Here is a 21,302-nt window from a genome sequence, read left to right on the forward strand (position 1 = left end):
ATTAGATTTAAAAATATTTTGTTTACTTATTTATTGAGGGGAGGTGTGGTGTTAATTTTCAGACATTTTCAGAATCACAGTTCACATTTTGTATCTATCAGATATATGTGACCCTGGACCACAAAACCGGTCATAAGGGTCCATTTTTTAAAACTGAGATTTATAAATCATATGAAAGCTGAATAAATAAGCTTTCCATTGAGGTGTTGTTAGGATAGGACAATATTTGGTTGAAATACAACTATTTGAAAATTTTGGGGGAAAAAAATCAAAATATATCCAAAATAATTTCCAAATTAAGTTCTTAGCAATTCATATTACTAATCAAGTTTTGGTATATTTACAGTAGGAAATTTACAAAATATCTTCATGGAACAAGAAAAATGTATAATTTTGACCTATACAACGTATTGTTGGCTATTGCTACAAATATTCTTGTGCAACTTACGACTGGTTTTGTCGTGCAGTGTCACATAATTGGGACTCCTTTTTTTGCCAAATGGAACTACTCAGGAAAACATATTATTATGATTTCTGCATGAAAAAGCACCAACTACTCACTTCCTCCCACACGTGTACCAAGATTAATAACAGCAACATGTCTCGGCACCCTGCTGGTCTCATAAACTTAGCACTAATTAAACAAATACCCTCAAGCGTGGATGAAGTTGATGTGTTTAGTCTTGCGTTTTATGGATGTTTGGGAAAAGAATGAATTGTTTTCCTCAGGTGATTTACAAACGCTACGGCTATTCCTCAGGTTGGTTGTTTAAAGCCTTGTGTTTATCGCCATATAAATGGCCAAACTTTCCTCTTCAGAGTAATTAGTCTATTCTGCTGACAGGATTTTGCCTTGCGGCCTAAAACATGTCTAGAGGACTTGAAATGTTCCTTGGGTTTTTGCCCGTTTGTTTCTTTCCATTCAGTAAATGTGAAGCGTCCTGAACAGATTCAACATGATGTAGTAACAAAATATTATGTTGGTACATTTCGCTTTCAGTGATGACAGAAAAATAGCTTTATGCTGGAAACTTGCTGGTTTAGGCCACATTGTTTACTACTTTTTTCTCTGTATTGTAGCCACTGGGCAATGAAACCAGTCTAGAAAAGGAGGAATGGATGAACTCCACCCTGTATAAAGCACCTGTGGACCCAGCCAACTGGTTTGGTGTCAGGAAAGATGATACTGTCCTCGGTTACACCAAGGTGTGATACACATTTACCATTTAAACAAACAAAAGTTAAATACTTACGATATGTGAGCTGGAAATATCTCCACATTTGGCTTTTTTTAGTATTATTTTAGCGTGGTATTTTTAACATGACTCTGTGGGTCATTCTATAATTAGGGGTACATTTAGAATTTGACAATGTGAAGAAAAAAGTTTTCCTGTTTCCCAAAACCCCAAACATGACCTTACATAGCTGCTTTGAAACAATCTAGATTGTATAAAGTGCTATATAAATAAAGGTGATATGTGCATAAAATACCATCTATGTTTGCTACTGTCCACCATGTTACCTTTACTGGGTAACACAGTTGACAGGTAACTTAGTTGACATTTTAAGTGTGTTGGGCCTATACTCAACATGGAAGCCTAGAACTACTGAGCATATGGTATGTTTAGACATATATTTTCATAAACAAAACTAAATTTCAACGTATAGTAGTGTGATTGGGAAAAATAGAATTGTGTACTTGAAAATTAAGCATTGGGGTTTTATACTGATGAAAATATATTAAAAATATACTTTATGGACATGAGATGTACCGCAATTATAGAATGACCCATATGTTTTCATAGTTATGCTATGATAAGTAAAATCTCAATTTCAAAACGATTGAGGAAAAAAAACCCGGAAAAGTTCAAGGAAATTAATTGGTCAGAAGTTGACCTTAATTTTGGAGTTTAATTAAAAAACTTGTTGCTAAACTTAACATGCAAGGTCATGAGGTCAAATGACAACAATGTTGTACACTACAGTTTGAGTAAACAGTACTTTGTGTACTTTGTAGTATTCCATACTAAATAAAGCCTGTGAGCCTGGAGATGAGTTACATGCTCACAAGAAGTATGCATATTTTTGTATCTTATTGTGACACATCTTTATTTGTTTTACATCGTCTACGGTTACAGTTTTAGTAAGTTGCACACTGGCTCTGTGTTCTGTTCTATTAGGATCATCTGCTCGTCCTGATGCTGCTGGTGTTTGAGGCAACAGTGTACCGGCACCAAATTCATCACTACAGACAACTACAGCGCTCACCTCCCCCAATTCCAGTCATCTTTCCTCAGGCCACACGTGACACGCTGGACAAGGGTCTCCTCCACTGTATCAAATACCTGCTCAACTATAGCTTTTACAAGTTTGGCCTTGAAGTATGACATCCACATAATCCAAAATGATCATATAAACATGCTATTGGAAATTCTGCAATCATTTTCAATCAAAATCATCTGAAATCAGTCCTAAAGGATCATGGTGCATTACTGTAATGAGAAATTTAGTTTATCTAGTAGTGTGTGTTTGTGTGTGTATACACCAGCGGTGCTCAAACTTGGTCTTGGAGGGCCGGTGTCCGACAGAGTGTAGCGCCAACCCCAATTAGACACACCTGAGCTAATGGTGTGTCTAATTGGGGTTGGCGCTACACTCTGTCGGACACCGGCCCTCCAAGCCCAAGTTAAAAAATTAAGCTCTTACTAGACATACTAGAAACTTCTCGGCAGGTGTCTTGAGTCAAGCTGGAGCTAAACTCTGCAGGACACTTGCAGGCTCTCCAGGATCGAGTTTGGGCACTCCTGGTTATACACACAAATGAGTCATTCTATATTTAGGGGTACATTTCATGTCAGCCAAAAAGTCAGGAAATCAGTGTTCTTTTTTGATACATAAACTAGGTGGTTGAATATTATATCCCCTTAATGTGCTAAATTAATGATTTGGCAAGATTAAGCTCTAATGACTTTTTAAATATTTTAATGAAAATTAACATTTGATTCATTATTGTTTCAACTGTGTTACGGACAAATGCTGTGTCAAATGAAACATGAATGAAGTACCACATGTTTGATAACACATTTGTTTGAAGGTTTTTGAGTCTGTTCACCAGATTTTTTTAAAGTTATCTGTCTAACCGTTTTGAAAATATGAATTTGAAGCTTCATAATGGGTGTTCTGAAGGATGGAACTTTTCTTTAACATAAATCCACAATATGCTAAATTTAGTGTTATTCACCATCCTTACCCAAGACTTCCATTTCCAGAGATATCCCTATCTTTTTGTCTGATGGTTTAGTTCAGATTTAAAAGATATATGACATAAAAACCACACATAACACAGTTGACAAAGTAACACAGTTGACAGGACACATTAGAAGAAAAAGAGAAAACTTTCTTTAAGATAAAAACTTTTCATCATAACTTTTTCAGTTTTTCAGTGATCATTGCTTGAAGTGAAAAGTTGGTAAAATTGATAATAGAGTCCATGGACATAACATGTACCCCTAATTATAGATTGACTCCAATATCAGTTGCTATCGAAGCACGCATATTAAATCTAATGATAACTTGTGCATCACTTTCACCTCTAGATCTGCTTCCTCATGACTGTGAATGTTATTGGCCAGCGTATGAACTTCGTAGTCATTGTCCACGGCTGTTGGTTGGTGGCCATCATGGTGCAGCGGCGCAGAGCAGCCATAGCGAAGATCTGGTCAAAATACTGCCTGTTTCTGGTTGTCTTTATGATATACCAGTATGTTCTGTGTGTGGGCATTCCTCCAGCCCTCTGTATAGGTGAGTCTGCCACTCTATTCAAAACAATAGTGATGTATCACTGTAACAGCAATCATTTTTGTCTAACATTAAATTAATATATTGGTTGTGCAGCCTTGTTTTGTTTTGGACATTTACACAAGGGTTCTTGGTTTAAAAAGGATCAAAATCTGGCAATGAAACAGAATAGAACTCAAGGCTCTTGAGACACATTTTAAAAGATGAACTGTTTTTAACAGCTGAGTTGAAGCTGTTGAGCTGCTGGTCTCTCAACTTCCCCTGCTTAATGAGTGTCCAAAACCTCTCTAACTCAATTTATTTAACAAATTATTATTAATAACAAATTATACAACTACTATATTTAGAGCCTTACTTGGATACACGCAGTACACTCACATTAAGTGACATACCGTATAGGAAATTTCAACTTTATTATATTGTTGCAAAATATAAACTCTATATATTTTTACACAGCTTTCTCTCTCTCTCTCTCTCTCTAAGTTACAGTTATTTGAAAATCTGGAATCTGAGGATGCAAAAAAAAAAAAAAATATAAATATTGAGAAACTCGCCTTTAAAGTTGTCCGAATTAAGTTCTTAGTAATATACATTGATATATTTATGGTAGGAAATTTACAAAAAAAAACTTAATGGAACATGATCTCTATTTAATATCCTCATGATTTTGGGAATAAAAGTATAATTGATCATTTTGACACATGTAATGTGTTGTTGGCTACTGGTTTTGCTGTCCAGGGTCACATATTATAGAGATACATTCAGTGCACTTACCTAAAGTGATATATACTACACAGAAAATCTTAAATGCTTGATATATGTGACTCTGGAACACAAAACCAGTCTTAAGTCGCTGGGGTATATTTGTAGCAATAGCCAAAAATACATTGTATGGGTCAAAATTATGTGTATATGTATATGTGTGTGTGCGTGTGTTGTTATTGCACAACTCTGCATAAGGTTTGGATGTATTTCAAATTTTTACATGTATACAGTAATAATCCACACTCACATAAAGAGATTTATAAATGTTAGTAAATGCCTATTTTTTTTTTTTTTTTTTAATTGCAAAATGTAATTACATTATCGCCCAGCTCTTTATATAAAATATGTAAAATTAGGTACATTAGCATGTCCAACTTTATCTGAATTTTTGCTGTTTGCCAGATGTTTATTTTCATAGGACAGTATGTAGACAGGAAGCAAAGTGAGAGAGAGAGATTGGGATGGGAAGTGCAACAGCGGTATATGTCGGTGCACTGCCCATGAGGCTATTTTCACCCTGCTGAATGTAACAATAAGGCGTTAAGACATTATAAACATCAATATGATGTTTTTGTGTAAAGCTCTGAAGCCGTGTGTTGTGAAAAGCACTAAACAAATAAATTTGACTTGACTTTATTTGACCTAAAACCAGTGTTAGTCAGCCAGCTAAACTCCACCTTAGCCTAGTTTAGGCTAACCCTACATCATAATCATGTTATGTAACAGCAAAACATGATGCAACAGCTGTCTGATGTATGTGTACAATCACCAACAATTACCACAGATTAATTACTAGAATATATCATGTGTGCCCTTATGAAAATGAACCAAGTTTTATTGTAGTAAAAGTGTAAGAAACTTTTTTTGTTGTTGTTGTTTATTTATTTATTTTTTTTTGCATATCAAATACCATTTGTATAACCACAGTTTTAATACATATACCATGGTTAATCTGTGGTTACCATGGTTTAACTGTAGTAACCTTTTTGTAGTAAAACCATGGTTAATTTTCATAAGGGTGTCTATGCTGCTTAATATTAGTACAAGTACTTGGTAAGTGACCTGACTCTAGTAACCCGACCTGTTTCACATGACTATAGATTACCCTTGGAGATGGAGAACCTCTGTAACTATCCATTCAGCTCTGGTTAAATGGATCTACTTACCTGACTTCTACACCATCCCCAACTCCAGGAACCTCATATGTAAGTGACACTTCAACTGAACAACCAACAGAACAGGGATATAATTACTCACCCGTTATCCTACCTATAGTGGCCTCAAAATGTATATGGACACTTGAGCCCCTTTAAAAAAATGTAGGACTGTCATTACATTAGACTATAAAATATAAAACCAAGTGACATTTGCTAACAAATTGTTCTAGACTTTTTTTTTTTTTTTAAGAACAATGCCTTTTCAGTCAACTATCAAAGCTATTAGTCTTAATTTTTAACAGTATATTTGTTGTTTTACCACCAAAAGACCACCAAAACAGTTTGTTGTCTAATACAGTAACTTGAATTCATTTTTGGTGAGGCTGTAAACATTGTTTTAGGGTCAAATTGACATTATTTTTAACATAGGGGTAGGCACACCCTTTTTAACAATGCCAGCCTTTTCTAACTTTTCCAGCTGTTCAAAAATGCTTCTTAATGTTGCAAAATGGTCACTTTTATCATATAACTTTAATCTTGTAACGCAAGTAGTTTCACTGTTACTGCACTGTTATTCTTCTAGTTATTTACCATTAGTGATTTGTGAATTCTGAGGTCCCTCCAAAATACATCAAATGTTCACAAAATGATCTGTTGCAGCGGACTTCCTTTTGCTGATGTGTGCCTCCCAGCAGTGGACTGTGTTTGAAAATGAGAAAAAGGAAGACTGGATGGTCATGGGAGGAGAGAACAAAGACAACCCTGACCCCATGGAGGATATGCCCTTTAACCCAGCACCAAACTTCATCAACTGCAGGTAACACATTGTGTGTACTTTAGTAAAGCATGAGAAATTAAAACAGCTTAACTTGTTATAGGTCTAGTGCAAAAAGAGCTTTAAGGGAACAGTTCAGAAAATGTACTCATCCTCAGTTTTTCCTCTGTGGTAAATGGGTGCTGTCAGAATGAGTCCAAACAGCTGATAAAAATATCACAGTAATCCACAAGTAATCTACATGAAACCAGTTCATCAGTTTACATCTTGTGAAGGGAAAAGCTGTGTGTGTTCTAGAAAGAAACCCTTCATTAAGGTCTTTCAACTTAAAACTGTTGCTTCTGGCTAAAATCCGTAATAATGCTTCCTTCAGTAAAAAAGTCTGTCCCCTTTTGTCTTCTCAGAACAAGATCCAGTGACATACTCTATTAATTTAGAACTGTTTTAAACTGTTTTTGCTTGTAAATGGTGCTTGATCTGTGCATATTTGTCTCCTGATTCCGACAACAACTTTTTCACTGGAAAAAGCAATGTTACAGATAGAGAACTTAGATTTTAGCAAGAAGCAATGGTTTGAAGTTAAAAACATCTTTATGGATTTATTACAAGCATTAATAATTTATTATTTATTACAATGCTAATTGATGGACTGGAGTCAAAATAGGATGTTTTTATCAGCTGTTTGAATTCTCATTCTGACGGCACCCATTCACTGCAGAGCATCCGTTGGTGAGCAAGTGATGTAATGCTAAATTTCTCCAAATTCAATGAAGAAACAATTAATCTACATCTTGGATGTTGGATGGATTAATATTTCATGTTAATATTTACATACATAATTCATATTTAATATGGCTTATTGCTTTTATAAACAATGATGAATAATGAATAACTGTTTTGTAGATAATTAAAGGATTAGTTTACTTCCAGAACAAATATTTACAGATAATTTACTCACCCCCTTGTAATCCAAGATGTTCATGTCCTACTTTCTTCAGTCGATAAGAAATTATGTTTCTTGAGGAAAACATTTCAGAAATTATCTTGGGTGCCCCCAAGTTTGAACTTCCAAAATGCAGTTTAAAATATAGCTTCAAATGACTCTAAACGATCCCAGCCGAGGAAGAAGGGTCTTACCTAGTGAAACAATATGTCATTTTCTAAACAAATTGACAATTTCGTCTTGTCTCATCTCTGAGATGTGCATGCGTAGTCTGTGTAATCCAGGTCGAAATGTCAAAAAACTCCCATCTCGTTTTCTTCTTCAACTTCAAAATCGTCCTACATAGCTGTTATAACCTTTTTTTTTCCATAAAGGCTGTTTGATCTTCTTTGCATGCTTCTTCTGCGTGAACTCTGTTTTTTCTGGTTTAAGACAGTATGTTGAAAAACTCCTATCTCGTTTTCTTCCCCAACTTTAAAATCATCCTACATCACTGCAGAAGTACAGACACAGTGTTTATAAAGTGAACATGCAAAGAAGATGAAACGGCCTTCACGGAAAAAGGTAAAACAGCGATATAGGGCGATTTTGAAGTTGAAAAAGAAAACGAGATGGAAGATCGGGAAAATGACAGATCGTTTCGCTAGATAAGACCCTTCTTCCTCGGCTGGGATCATTTAGAGCCATTTAAAGCTGCATTTAAACTGCATTTTGGAAGTTCAAACTTGCGGGCACCATTGAAGTCCACTATATGGAGATAATTCCTGAAATGTTTTCCTCAAGAAACATAATTTCTTTACTGAAGAAAGAAAGACATGAACATCTTTGATGACAAAGGGGTGAGTAAATTATCTGTAAATATTTGTTCTGGAAGTGAACTAATCCTTTAATTGTAACAATTACTCTACAACAACTAGACTGTTATATTTTACAATGTCTAACAACTATTTGCTTCATTAATCTGTATGTCTCTCTCTGTGTATTGAAGGTCCTATCTGGACATGGCAAAGGTGCTGGTTTTCCGCTATATGTTTTGGTTTGTGCTGTCGGTGGTGTTTGTGACCGGAGCAACGCGGATTAGTGTGTTCGGATTGGGTTATCTTATGGCCTGCTTCTTCTTCCTGCTCTTTGGCACACGGCTGCTGATCAAGCCATCACGTACACGTCTGGTCATGTGGGACTGTCTGATCATGTACAATGTGGCTGTGATCATTTCCAAGAACATCCTGTCTGTGAGTGAGCAGTCTTTCATTGAGTAGTTAACTACACTGACTGATCCTAAACCATGTAATGTGCAAACAGCTACAAAGACAACAACTTTCTTACAACAGCCCTGTTCTTGTGTTAGATCCTGGCCTGTGTGTTTGTGTTGGAGATGCAGAAGAACTTCTGCTGGGTAATTCAGCTCTTCAGTCTGGTGTGCACAGTCAAAGGCTACTATGACTGTAAGTTTTACACTACTGCTGGGCTGTCCTAGGGCAGTGGTGCCCAAAAATTCTTACCCACAATGCACTTCACCCTTATCTTTGTCGTCAAAGTATATTGTTTATTATTTTAAATAAAAACTACAAAATTCATTGTTTTTGTCTGTAATAAAGAAAAACAAATCCCACAAGATGGTGGCAATTAAAGGTACAGTTCACCCAAAAATGAAAATTCAATCATTAATTACTCGCTATTCTCACTATTCTAACATTAACATCAATTACTTCTATCATTAATTACTCATTCCAAACCTGTAAGACCTTTGTACATCTTCGGAACACAGATTAAGATATTTTCTAAGTTGAAGACTGTCACAGAAGAAAAGAAATTGTTGAATAAGTTTATTTTTGCTTTCTTTGAGCACAAAACGTATTCCTGTAGTTTCATAACATTACGGCTGAACCACTGATGCCACATGGACTTTTTTAACAATATCCTTACTATCTTTCTGGGCTTTGAACGTGTCTATGTAGGCTCAGAAATCCCTCAGATTTCATCAAAAATGTCTTAATTTGATGAGTTGAATGAAGGTCTTACAGGTTTGGAACGACATGAGGGTGAGTAATTAATGACAGATATTTCAATTTTGGGTGAACTATCCCCAAAACTATTTTAAATTGTGTTAATATAAGAAGAGAGTGCAGAGTGTTTAGAGAGACATAGAAGTGTGGTTCTGTTCTCATGGCTAAAAATATATGCCTGCTTAGTGTGGTAATTGACCAGTCAGAACACAAGTTAAATTTACTTGACGTAAATTTAATGTACTGTGTGAGATATTAGGATTTATATTAAGAGTACAACTTTTTTCTTGTATTGCTAGGTAGTCGCAGTCAGATGCAATAATTTTTATGTGTATGTGTTTCTTCCTCAGCATCCACAGTGTGTGATAAAGACTGTTCTCTGCCTGTGGAAGAGGCTGGCATCATCTGGGACAGCATCTGTTTCTTCTTCCTCCTGCTACAAAGGAGAGTCTTCCTCAGTTTTTACTTCTTGCACGTATCTGCAGATCTTCAAGCAACAGCACGACAGGCCTCTCGGTAAGTGCGCCCCCTGCTGGACAGATCGGAAGGGGCAGTTAGTTCATACATTCCATTCAAAGTGAGGTGTGAGAGATTCCTACTTGAAATATATGGCTTATGACCCTAGTCTCCTGCTGTCTGCAGGAGCTTCTCCAAAGTTGATGTATAAAGAAACAAAATGTCAATGCTAGCAGTGATCGATTGTTTACAGAGAAGTGAATTTGACCATCTGTGCAAATAATATATTATTATTAGTTATTGTTATGAAATTATTCTTTTAGCTTGAATGTTTATCTTTACCTGTGAACGTCTCCCTGGAGGCTACCATGTTTGTTTGGCATCTTAAATGCATCTAGGTCAAGCTGAATTCAAAGGTTTCCATCCTGAAGTCTAACTTTAACTGCCATTCTGTTGCACTTGTGTTGCAAAGTATGAAGTTCAACATTTCAAATTTTAAAGTTGAGTGGTTGAATACAACAAAAAGCATTGGTTTTGTGAATAACTCAAGGAATTTCTTACACATAAAGTTAACTTTCTTGCCTGATTTTTCATGTATGTTTGTGTGTGTGTGTGTGTGTGTGTGTGTGTGTGTGCACTTTAGGGGTTTTGAGCTGTTCCGAGCCAGCATTATAAAGAACATGCATTTCTATCAGCAGGCAGAGAAGAAATCAATTCTGCAGCTAAAGGAATCGTAAGTTAAGATTTTGTCCTTTTTTGCCATCCAAAAAAAAAAGTGTAGTCTAGGCTAGTCAAGTGTTTAATCTTTATGTTTCCTCAGGATGAAACGCATACGTGACAAACAGCAGAAGTATAAAGAAGGACGTAAAAATACAGATACAGAGGAGCAGCCATCAGGTACAAATGCATTACCATTTAAAAATTGATTTTACTTTGAGCTGTGGTTTGAAATAACTATGCTTAATTAATGTGCCTCCGATTGTGTGCAAAAATCTGTGGAATTCTCTAGAATTGATTTTAATATGGTAAAGTGCATTAAACAGTGTATTATACTCGTATAGGTAGCTAAAAGCATTATCAAATTAGCAAGAATATTTAAAATGCTTTTACCCACATACAGCCATCAACATCGGCACCAGTGCAATTCTGTCAGAAAATGCAACACTTCTCTCAGAAAATTGTTCCAATTGCAAATGTTTTGGTATTCACATGCTTATTGTTTTTGTTTACACTGCAACAACACACAAAAAAAGAAAAGTTAAACTTGATAATATTTCACACAGAACTCAAAAATGGACTGGACAAAAGTATTGGCACCTTGTCAAAATAGCAAGAAATAATTGCTTTTCAAGCATGTGATGCTCCTGTAATTTGTATTTAGAGACACCTGTGGCAAGTAACCGGTGCGGGCAATATAGTAATCACACTTGCAACCAGTTAAAATGGAGAAAAGTTGACACAACGTTTTGTGTTGTGTGTCACACTGAGCATGGAGAAAAGTAAGAAGTGTAAAGAGTTGTCTGTGGATTTGAGAGAAAAAATAGTGGAAAAAACATGGACAATCTCAAAGTTACAAGTCCACCTCCAGAGATCTTAATGTTCCTGTGTCCACTGTGTGCAATATCATCATGGGTTTACAGCCCATGGCACTGTAGCTAACCTCCCTGGACGTGGACGGAAGAGCGAAATTAATGAAAAATAATAATAAACAGAGCAATTTAAATAGAAGGATTGTTTTCGCACTGCAGTGCTGGGCCTTAATTACAACAAATGTTTGAATGGTGGATAAAGAACCCTGATTAACTTCCAAACAGATTCAAGCTAATCTGCAGACACAGGGTACAACAGTGTCAGCTCGCACTATCCATCGAAAAGGGACGCTATGGTAGGAGACCCAGGAGGACACCACTGCTGACACAAAGGCATAAAAAAGCAAGACTGGACTTTGCCAAAACTTATGTGACAAAACCACAATCCTTCTGGGAGAATGTACTGTGGACAGATGAGACAAAAGCAGAGCTTTTTGATAAAGGACATCACGGCACTGTTTACAGAAATGAGAAATGAGGCCTTCAAAGAAAAGAACACAGTCCCTACAGTCAAACATGGTGGAAGTTCGAAGATGTTTTGGGGTTGCTTTTCTGCTTCTGGCACTGGATGCCTTGACTGTGTAAGCAGTATCATGAAATCTGATGATTACCAAAGAATTTTGGGACGCCATGTAGTGGCCAGTGTCAGAAAGCTGCGTCTTCACCAGAGGTCATGGGTCTTCCAGCAGGACAGTGACCCGAAACAAACTTCAAAAAGCATTTAGAAATGGTTACAAACAAAATGCTGGAGAGTTCTGAAATGGCCAACTGAATCCCATAGAACACCTGTGGAGAGATCTCAAAGAGGCATCCTTTGAATCTGAATGACCTGGAGCAGTTTGCAAAAGAAGAGTGGTCCAAAACTCCAGTAGAGAGGTGTAAGAAACTCATTTATGGTTACAGGTTGATTTCAGTTATTTTTTCCAAAGGGGGTGCTACCAAATATTAAGTTAAGGGTGCCAATAATTTTGTCCAGTGCATTTTTTGGGTTCTGTGTGGAATTGTATCAGCTTTTCTTCTCTGTTTTTTTGTGTTGTTCTAATGCAAACAAAAAAAAATAAACATGAGTACCAAAACATTTCCAACTGCAACAATTTTCTGATAGAAGGGTTGCATTTTCTGACAGAATTGCAAGGGTGCCGATATTTTTGGCCATGACTGTATTAAAAATTCTGTCACTATCACTCACCCTCATGTTGATACAATCTATATGACATTCTTTTCATCCGCCATCGCTTTCAAATCTCATTTACACTTTGCAGTATTCAAGCTTAGTGCATCGCTTTCAAGACTGTGAATTAGTGAATTTTAAATTAACACTGTCGTTGTATTGAAGAACAGTGTGAACTTCTTTAAAACTTCTTGTGTGTTTCACAGAAAAGATTTGGAATGAGATAATTATAACAGATTTTTTTGTTGTTATTTGGCATAGTTTTTTAATAAACAAACGGAAAGGGTATGTTAAGGGCATTGTGAAAAAATGATGATAGCTTTTTTTTTTTATTTGGTGTATTCTTTAAATAAAAAAAATGCAAGAGGAAGGGGATGTTTAGTGCTTTGTGAGTGACTTTCATGAAAATCAGGAGGGTTTTCTGTACATGCAAGTTCTGTGCAGAGCTACTTGTGAGTGTGCAGTTGTGTCACTGCTTCATTCATACCGTACATCCCTTACATATGTGTTTTAAATGACAGACTCCAAAGAACAGAAGAAGGAGAGGTCCAAATCGAAGTCCAAAAGGTGGCAGTATCCTTGGATAGACCATGCGACTGGTATACTCACCATCAGCTACTATACTATCCTACAGAACATCAAGCTTTAAATGTTCTGTAAAAAAGAATTTTTTTAATTTAAAAATTAAAATGTTGCTTTGAGAATAAAATAATTGTTAGGGGTCATGTAGGGGTTTAAACACATTTTCAGGAAAGAAAGCACACAATTCAGAATGCAACATTGCTGTCAGAGTTTAAGTATGAGTGTGTATTTTTGTTTTAGTGTTGCATTCTGGGGAATACTACATGTTTGAATCTGACAGCGGAGAGGAAGAAGAATCCATTGAGGAGGAAAAGAAACCTCGTAAACAGACTGCCTTTCAGGTGACACGCTTTATATTGAGTTAGTTCTCTGTGGTCTGGTCTATGTTTGGTAAGACAGTTTTTATAGGGATAAGTATTTCCACAGCTGGCATACCAGGCTTGGGTCACCAGTGCAAAAGACGCCCTGAAAGACCGTCAACAGAGGCAGAGAGAGCAGAGAGAGGAAGCAAAGAAACAACAAACCTCTCAGGCTACAGGTTAAACATGACATATATGCATATGAAACATGCAGTATAATACATGTATGAAGAAACAAAACAGTCAGCTGCAGACTTCATCATATTACAATGCTTCTCTCTGTGGTTGTCAGATGATGCTGACGAGGGTGAAGCAGTTTTTGATGGTAATTCCAAAGAAGTGGAGGAGATTCAAGAAGAAGGAGAGGATGTGGGTAAGTAAGCTCTGGATGAGGAATAAATGTAAAATAAATAGGGTTGTTCTGTCAAATCAGCCAAATTTCAAAAATGTTACATTTTGCTAATATTTTTTTTCTGAGGAAAGATAGACATGTAGAGTGATGAAAGCCAAAATCTTAAATGTTGTGGATGAATATTTACTGGGTAACCAACCCACTGTTTTGTAGAGGGGGTCAAAATGGCAACTTTCACCTGAGATTCAGAGTCTAATTACAGGGGGGTAAAAATGACTGAAAGATGGCATCATCATAATGTTATTTTTACACAGAGATTGGTAGGTCTGCTAGTAAAATCTGTTGAATTTAGTAATCTTTGTTGCATTATGTGCCAATAGTGACCATTCAAAAAATGGGGAAACAGCATTTGCACGTTTTTTTTCTCCAAAGTTTGCATGCCTGCAACTCAAGAAGTAGTAAATATATCTTAATGCCTCTTTAGATAATGGGTCTTAACAAACTTTCCTTTTGGCATCTTTATTTTTAATGTCCTATGAGATTTGGTTCTAGAGATATTGGTATTTCAGTATGGCTCTAGCAGTAAATTGTTAAATTTTACACATTTTCAGTGGTCAAAAACCAAATGTGGGTCAGTTGGCAAAAATATGATGACTTTTCTTTTAAAGAGGAATGTCTGAAGAACAAATAATGTTGAAACTAGAGATACATCTCATTTCTTTTTGTCAAGAAAACTACATTGAACATATCTGAGTGTCATAAATATTATTTTTCTAAAGTTTGCGTGACTATAACTCAAGAAGTCTTAAGGATGTTACAATATAATCTTAGATTCTAGTTAATAGTTAATAAACTTTTCTTTTGGAATGTTAATTTTCAAGGACTTACATCGTTCAGTCCCAGAGATATGGGGATCTCAGTGTGGCTCCATGTCCCATGATTGTTGAATACTACCCATTTTTAGTGGTCAAAAACCAAATGCTGGTCACTTTGTATACAGCTGAAATTTATTTTATATAAAGAACAATGTCTGAAGAAGAAATAATGTTGAAATTGGAATTTCTTGTAGCCCTCTATCAAAACAATTGCATAGAACATACCTGTCTGAGTGCTAAAAGTGTACTGAAATGGTCAAGTTGAGGCACATTACCTTGCTTTCTGTAGTCTATGTGTAAGATTCTACATTTTAATCAGTTTCAGGTATATTTGGAAGAAAGGATTTTGTTCATTTTTAAGAGTGCCGTGAATTTCACATGACATCCCACTGCATCATTCTGATTTCACAGCATCTCAGGCCACTGGCAGTGATATAGTACAGCGGATTCTGGACATACTGAAGTTCCTTTGGGTGCTTTTCCTGGCCATGGTGGACGGATTCACTATGTGGCTGAACTTGCTCACCAAGCAGTATGTAGACACATCTGTGGTCCTCTCTGAGGAGCGCTACCTCTTCATTCACAACATCAGCCAGGTGGGCAACTCACTCGAAAACACATTTCCCAATGTGTTATTGGCATTGTTCTTACAAATTTTGTGCCATCCACAGAGACCCTCCAGAGAGCCCACTGATGATCAGATATCGCAGGACAGTGAGAATCTCACCGTTGAGACATGTCTTGATGAAACTGACACAGACAATGTTCGCTTCAACAGTAACGTCAAGTGAGTCTGACCTGCCCAGCAGGCAGTTTTCGTACATAGATGTGTACATAAACAAAAAGAAAAAAGAAAGTGTCAAAAAATGATGTTTTGTTATAGGACTTTTTGTTATTGTGACATGGTCAAATTCACCAGTTTACCTAATTGGCTTGTGACCTCGTAATTTTCAAGGATCTTTTTCCAGAATATTTCTTCTTCACTGTACACAAAAACTGTTAATAAAAAAAACAATTAATAACGGAGCACAAATAATAATCAATAATTAAGAACTAAATCAGTATATTAGAATGATCACTGCAAAAAAGGCTTATCTTACTATTTCTTAAGTATTTTTGTCTTGTTTCAAGTCAAAATATCTAAAAATTCTTAAATCGAGATGCATTTACAGTTTTATGCAAAAGTTTGGGAACCCCTTGTAGAATCTGTGAAAAATGTGAATAAGGAAGGAAACATGATGCATTAAAAGCCGGGGTGTGAAAACTTTTGAACAGGATGAAGATGTCCAAATTTTTCTTATTTTGTTGAAATATATATATTTTTTCCTTTTAGTAGTGCCCTTTAAAAGCAACAGAAGATACTTGCATTGTTTCCCGGAAAGCAAATTAAGTACAATTTACCTTGATCTTCAAATTCAAAAAGATTTCATCCCCCGGCTCTTAATGCATTGTGTTTCCTTCTGGAGCATCAGTGAATGTTTGAATCTTATTTAATAGTTGTGTTTGAGTCCCTCAGTTGTCCTCAGTGTGAAAAGATGGAAAAGATAGATGCATTTTAATAATTTCAGCTTTTTTTTGTCTTGTGGACTATATGTTAACATCTTTTATGTAAAATATCTTACTCAGGACAGTACTAAATAAAAAAAAATACATGCATTTTGTATGATCTCTTAATTTGTTAAAATTATTCACATTTTCACAGATTCTGCAAGGGGTGCCCAAACTTTTGCATAAAACTGTACTAGATAAGTAAAATGATGTGAAATATTTAGTCTTGTTTCCAGAGGAAAAAAAACTAAATTAAGTGCATTTTGCTTAAATGAAGTAAACTTATCTGCCAGTGGGGTAAGTAAAATAGTACCTTTTTTTAGTATTTTGCTTATCTTGTAAATGCATCTTAATTTAAGAATTTTTAGATATTTTGACTAGAAACGAGAGAAAAACACTAAGAAAGAATGAGCCTTTTTTGCAGTGATGTCGTAATATACATTTTAAACTTTGCAAAATCATAAAACTTTCTGATTATTTCCTATTTTAAATTAGGTTTTAAATCACAGCTTTTCTAGGTGGTCTTAGTCTTTTTAAAAAGCTGTGTCATATAAAAATGTAAAACATTTTCTTTTGGATGTTCAATTAGATATTTTTTTATGATTGATGGTGATTGTAATGCTGTGTTCTGACCAGACATGACATGACATGTCTGTAATGAGAGCAAAAAATGTTTGCGACACAACAATCACAGCTAATTAGAATGTACAGTACAGTACTTGATGTTTAAGTAGGAAAGGATTTTGGACCAATGATATTTCAGTGTGGGATATCCAGCGGAATGCCACAGGAGGCCATGTCTTTTTTATATATTTTGTTTCTGTCAGTTACGACCAAACGTCCCATTTGTTTTGCAGTGTGGTTGAGCTGGAAACACTAGGTGGTTTTCCAAAGGCCCGTGACTTCAGCAGCACAACTCTATCCTCTGAACTCACATTAGAGCTTGATACAGAACCTTTTTACAGCCAACACACCCACCACCCTCGGCGTTCCAGAACTGCAAGTGAACTGCTCTCAGAAAGGTGCTGCTTTCAGCTGCTTTATATGACATGACTGCATGATTACTGCCATTATTAAAGAGTGAAACTTAAGAAAACATGTCTAGAGTTAGAAATAGTATACTGTACAGCACTTTGGCATTCTCTGATGTTTTTAAAGTGCTTTAGAAAAACATTTTAATCTAATTTTAATTGGAATTTTTGCATTAATGCACTGTTTTGTATCATTAAAAGCAAAATAAATGTCTAAGTTCAGCATTAAATGTTTTGTTTTTTGCCGTTTAGTTATTGTCTTTGTATTCTCTGTTTCAGGCCGTTCATTGTTGAGGAGTTGATACAGAGTCGTGAGTTCTACTCGTCTCAGAACCGACTGCTGAAGCTGCTCTTTGCGCTCTATAATGTTCTGGCGGCCCACTCTGAGCTGGTCTGTTATTTCATTATCGTGCTTAATAACCTGGTGACAGCCTCTGTCATCTCGCTGGTGCTGCCAATTCTCGTCTTTCTCTGGGCAATGCTGTCTGTGCCACGACCTTCCAAGAGGTTTTGGATGACGGCCATCATCTATACAGAGGTGGGAAGAATAGACAATGCCTTTGTAACATTTACTTTGGGATTTGATTCAGATATGTTTTAGATGATAAAAAATAATAATTAAAATGTTAATATAATGCTCATTATATGGTCATTATATTCTGTTCACGTTGATGCTTTTTACATGATATGTAGTTTTATTTTATAAAGTATAAAACACTATTTTAGCTACCTTCAAAAACTAAACATTTTGTCGGCGTTGATAGCCTTGTGGGCAGCACGCCGACATATAGTTGCACTTTGGGTGTCCCGAGGTCGAATCGCAGCTACTGGACCATTTCCGATCCCCTCCCCTTTCTCTCTCACACTTGCTTCCTGCCATATCTCCATTGTCCTATCCAGAATTTTTTTTTGCAGAAATGCCAAAAAAAAAAGAGAAAATAGGAAAGAACATTTTAACCTTTATTTTTGTTCTATTGACAAATCATATTTGGGAGGGTTAGATTTAATAACTAGCTGGTTTAATAACTGCTGGTGAAGGTGGTTGACCATTTCAGGTCTCTACGCTTACTTTTCTTTTTAGGAGCACAGTCAAAATTTTAGGAGCACCTTCTAATCAATATTTTAAAAATCTGATCAAAAATTAGCCTAGTATAGGCTTTATAGGGTTAAAGGATTAGTTCACTTCTAGAACAAATATTTACAGATAGTTTACTCACCCGCTTGTCATCCAAGATGTTAATTTCTCTTTTCTTCAGTCGTAAAGAAATTATTTTTTGAGGAAAACATTTCAGGAATTTTCTCCATATAGTGGACTTTTATGGTGCCTGTGAAAATGCAGTTTAAATGCGACTTCAAAGGGCTCTAAATGATTCCAGCTGAGTCTTATCTGGCAAAACAATTGGAAAAAACAAAAAAAAGTACAATTTATACATTTTTAACCACAAATGCTCATCTTGTCTAGCTCTGCGATGCGCATGCGTGCTCTATGCACTTCAGGTCAAGACAGTTATGTCAAAAAACTCCCATCTCCTCCAACTTTAGAATAGTCCAACATCACTGTTTTACCTTTTTTTGTAAAGGGCATTTGACCTTCACTTTGTAAACACTGGGTCGGTACGTCTGCAGCAATGTAGGATGATTTTGAAGTTAGAGGAGAATATGAGATGGGATTTTTTTCGACATACCTTGTACTGAACCAGAGTGCACAGCATGCATGCACATCACAGAGCTAAACAAGAATATAAATTGTTTTTTTGTTTGTTTGTTTTTTTAAAGAAAATAACCAATCGTTTCACTAGATAAGACCCTTCTTCCTTTGCTGGGATCGTTTAGAGCCCTTTGAAGCTTTTGGAAGTTCAAACTCACCGGCACCATAGAAGTCCACTATATGGAGAGAAATCCTGAAATGTTTTCCTCAAAAAACACAATTCTTTATGGCTAAAAAAAAAAGACATGAACATCTTGGATGACATGGGGGTGAGTAAATGATCTGTAAATTTTTGTTCTGGATGTGAACTAATCCTTTAAGGTGGTATGGCCTGTTGTTTTTCAGCAGAAAATGTTTTTCTATATACAGTAAAACAAAGCTTTAAAACTTTGCAAAACAGTTGTGGGTGGATCAGTAATAACCTGTTGTGTGTCTCTGGCCTGTTGTGTTTCCCCACAGGTCATGGTGGTGGTCAAATACCTGTTTCAGTTTGGCTTCTTCCCATGGAATAGTGAGTATGAGCTGAAGTTAAATGAGGACAAGCCATTCTTCCCTCCACGCATCCTGGGACTGGAGAAAACTGACAACTACATACGCTATGATTTGCTTCAGCTGTTGGTTCTCTTCTTTCACCGGTCACTTCTCCAGGTATTCAGTCTAGCCTACTCAAAAAAACAAGCCTAGACTAGCTGAACTCTTCAGATGCTTACCTTAGAATCAGAGTTAAAAGCATTCAAAATCTTTCAGAAGAATTCAGAAGTATTGAATTGGTGTGGGAGATAACTTTGCATGCCTAGTTTAAAAAGAAAATCCAGTGTTGACACATCAGGGTGCTTTCTACATGGAATTCGTAATCAATCTTATGGTACCATAACGACGTAGTTTCTGTGAAGACTTACAATCTACAAACACCATTTTTCTAATATTATGATTTAGCATCTAGTTTGTTCATGATATACTTCTTTTTCCCTTTGCCTCTCTCAGCGTTATGGTCTCTGGGACCAAAAGGGCCCTCTGGAAGAGAAGAGCAATCTTTCATCTGATGAGAAGAACAAGAATGAAAGAGACGAGAAAGTCTTTCAACTCTCAGATGAAGAGGACAGCCGAGCACAGCCAGAACCCGATACGGAGGTGCTGCCAGTGACACCATCGACAGAAACACCAAACGATGCTGAAATACAGACTGACCCAGAGCCCAACATACAAACAGATACCACAGAAACCCTTGATACAGTGAAGGAGGATGGAAAGAAAAAGAGTCTTTTCCTTCGCTTCCGCAAGAAAAAACAGTCAGAAAAAGGTCTGTTGGAAAAAAATGATTTACAGTATATATACATTTAATATACCAAAATACCTAAATTATGTCTCTAAAATTGTACTGAGTTACCTGAAACTGTACCTGCTGTATGTAGTGCTATTTTGAAAAATATTATAAACAATCTTTTCACAGACACTAAACAGAAAGAACCCAAAAAGAAGAAGAAGAAGTCAAAGAAACACAGCGAGGACACCAGTAAAAAACTATTGAATGCTATTGGAGGAAAATTCAAAGGACTTTTCTTATCCATGTAAGATTCTTGTTGTTTGTGTCTCAAGACAGCAAGAAAATACTAGATCATAGCAGCATCTCAAAGTCTAGTTTTTGGATGGTCTGCCAGGCATGATAAATCGTCTAGATCATCTAATGATCATAAATGATCTAGTTGAACTAGTTTTGCTGTTTATTGCAAATAGATATCACAGATTTTCAGTTAGTAAAGTTAATTAAATGCATAAAGTTTTACCACATTAATATTTTTGAAAAAATAGATTCCTGTTCAGAGCAAACCTATGGGAAGACAAAGTACTTTGGCATTAGTCAGCGCATACACAGATATTTTGGTAACACTTTACAGTAAGGTCCCATTAGTTATCTAACTTAACTAAGTAACTAATGTTAATAAACAATACATTTGTTACAGTAGTTAGTATCTTTGTTAAAAATGCTGTTACCTCAAGTCCATTAAATAATATTAACAAAGACAACTTTTGATCATAATATATATATATATATTAGTAAATGTTGAAATTGAGAATAATAAAAGCTTCAGAAGTATTTTTCATTGTTACTTCATGTTAGCTAATGTAGTTGACTAATTTTAACAAATAGAACCTTACTGTAAAGTTATCATTATTTTATTCCACCAA

At 35.9% G+C, this 21,302-nt stretch overlaps 2 protein-coding genes across 2 annotated transcripts in view; one reads left to right on the top strand and one right to left on the bottom strand.

The window, feature by feature from the left end:
• The window catches only part of LOC127168555 (uncharacterized), a 280,503-nt gene extending 270,517 nt beyond the window's left edge, over positions 1 to 9,986 (bottom strand). The window contains exon 1 of the mRNA XM_051115511.1: positions 9,983 to 9,986. The gene's annotated coding sequence lies outside the window, so the exon portion shown is untranslated. The remainder of the gene's footprint in view (positions 1 to 9,982) is intronic.
• piezo1 (piezo-type mechanosensitive ion channel component 1) overlaps positions 1 to 21,302 on the top strand; it is a 119,484-nt gene that overhangs the window by 85,871 nt on the left and 12,311 nt on the right. Inside the window, exons 20-40 of the mRNA XM_051115327.1 lie at positions 1,081 to 1,206; positions 2,181 to 2,381; positions 3,597 to 3,801; positions 5,664 to 5,768; positions 6,381 to 6,537; positions 8,427 to 8,670; positions 8,787 to 8,883; positions 9,795 to 9,960; positions 10,544 to 10,633; positions 10,721 to 10,797; positions 13,182 to 13,259; positions 13,483 to 13,583; positions 13,669 to 13,780; positions 13,894 to 13,974; positions 15,240 to 15,424; positions 15,500 to 15,615; positions 17,234 to 17,398; positions 17,687 to 17,945; positions 19,575 to 19,763; positions 20,100 to 20,415; positions 20,566 to 20,683. Coding sequence (XP_050971284.1) covers positions 1,081 to 1,206; positions 2,181 to 2,381; positions 3,597 to 3,801; positions 5,664 to 5,768; positions 6,381 to 6,537; positions 8,427 to 8,670; positions 8,787 to 8,883; positions 9,795 to 9,960; positions 10,544 to 10,633; positions 10,721 to 10,797; positions 13,182 to 13,259; positions 13,483 to 13,583; positions 13,669 to 13,780; positions 13,894 to 13,974; positions 15,240 to 15,424; positions 15,500 to 15,615; positions 17,234 to 17,398; positions 17,687 to 17,945; positions 19,575 to 19,763; positions 20,100 to 20,415; positions 20,566 to 20,683 — 3,188 coding nt within the window. The remainder of the gene's footprint in view (positions 1 to 1,080; positions 1,207 to 2,180; positions 2,382 to 3,596; positions 3,802 to 5,663; positions 5,769 to 6,380; positions 6,538 to 8,426; positions 8,671 to 8,786; positions 8,884 to 9,794; positions 9,961 to 10,543; positions 10,634 to 10,720; positions 10,798 to 13,181; positions 13,260 to 13,482; positions 13,584 to 13,668; positions 13,781 to 13,893; positions 13,975 to 15,239; positions 15,425 to 15,499; positions 15,616 to 17,233; positions 17,399 to 17,686; positions 17,946 to 19,574; positions 19,764 to 20,099; positions 20,416 to 20,565; positions 20,684 to 21,302) is intronic.

Source organism: Labeo rohita, chromosome 7 (assembly GCF_022985175.1).
Source record: "Labeo rohita strain BAU-BD-2019 chromosome 7, IGBB_LRoh.1.0, whole genome shotgun sequence".
In the NCBI taxonomy this organism is placed as follows: Eukaryota; Metazoa; Chordata; class Actinopteri; order Cypriniformes; family Cyprinidae; genus Labeo; species Labeo rohita.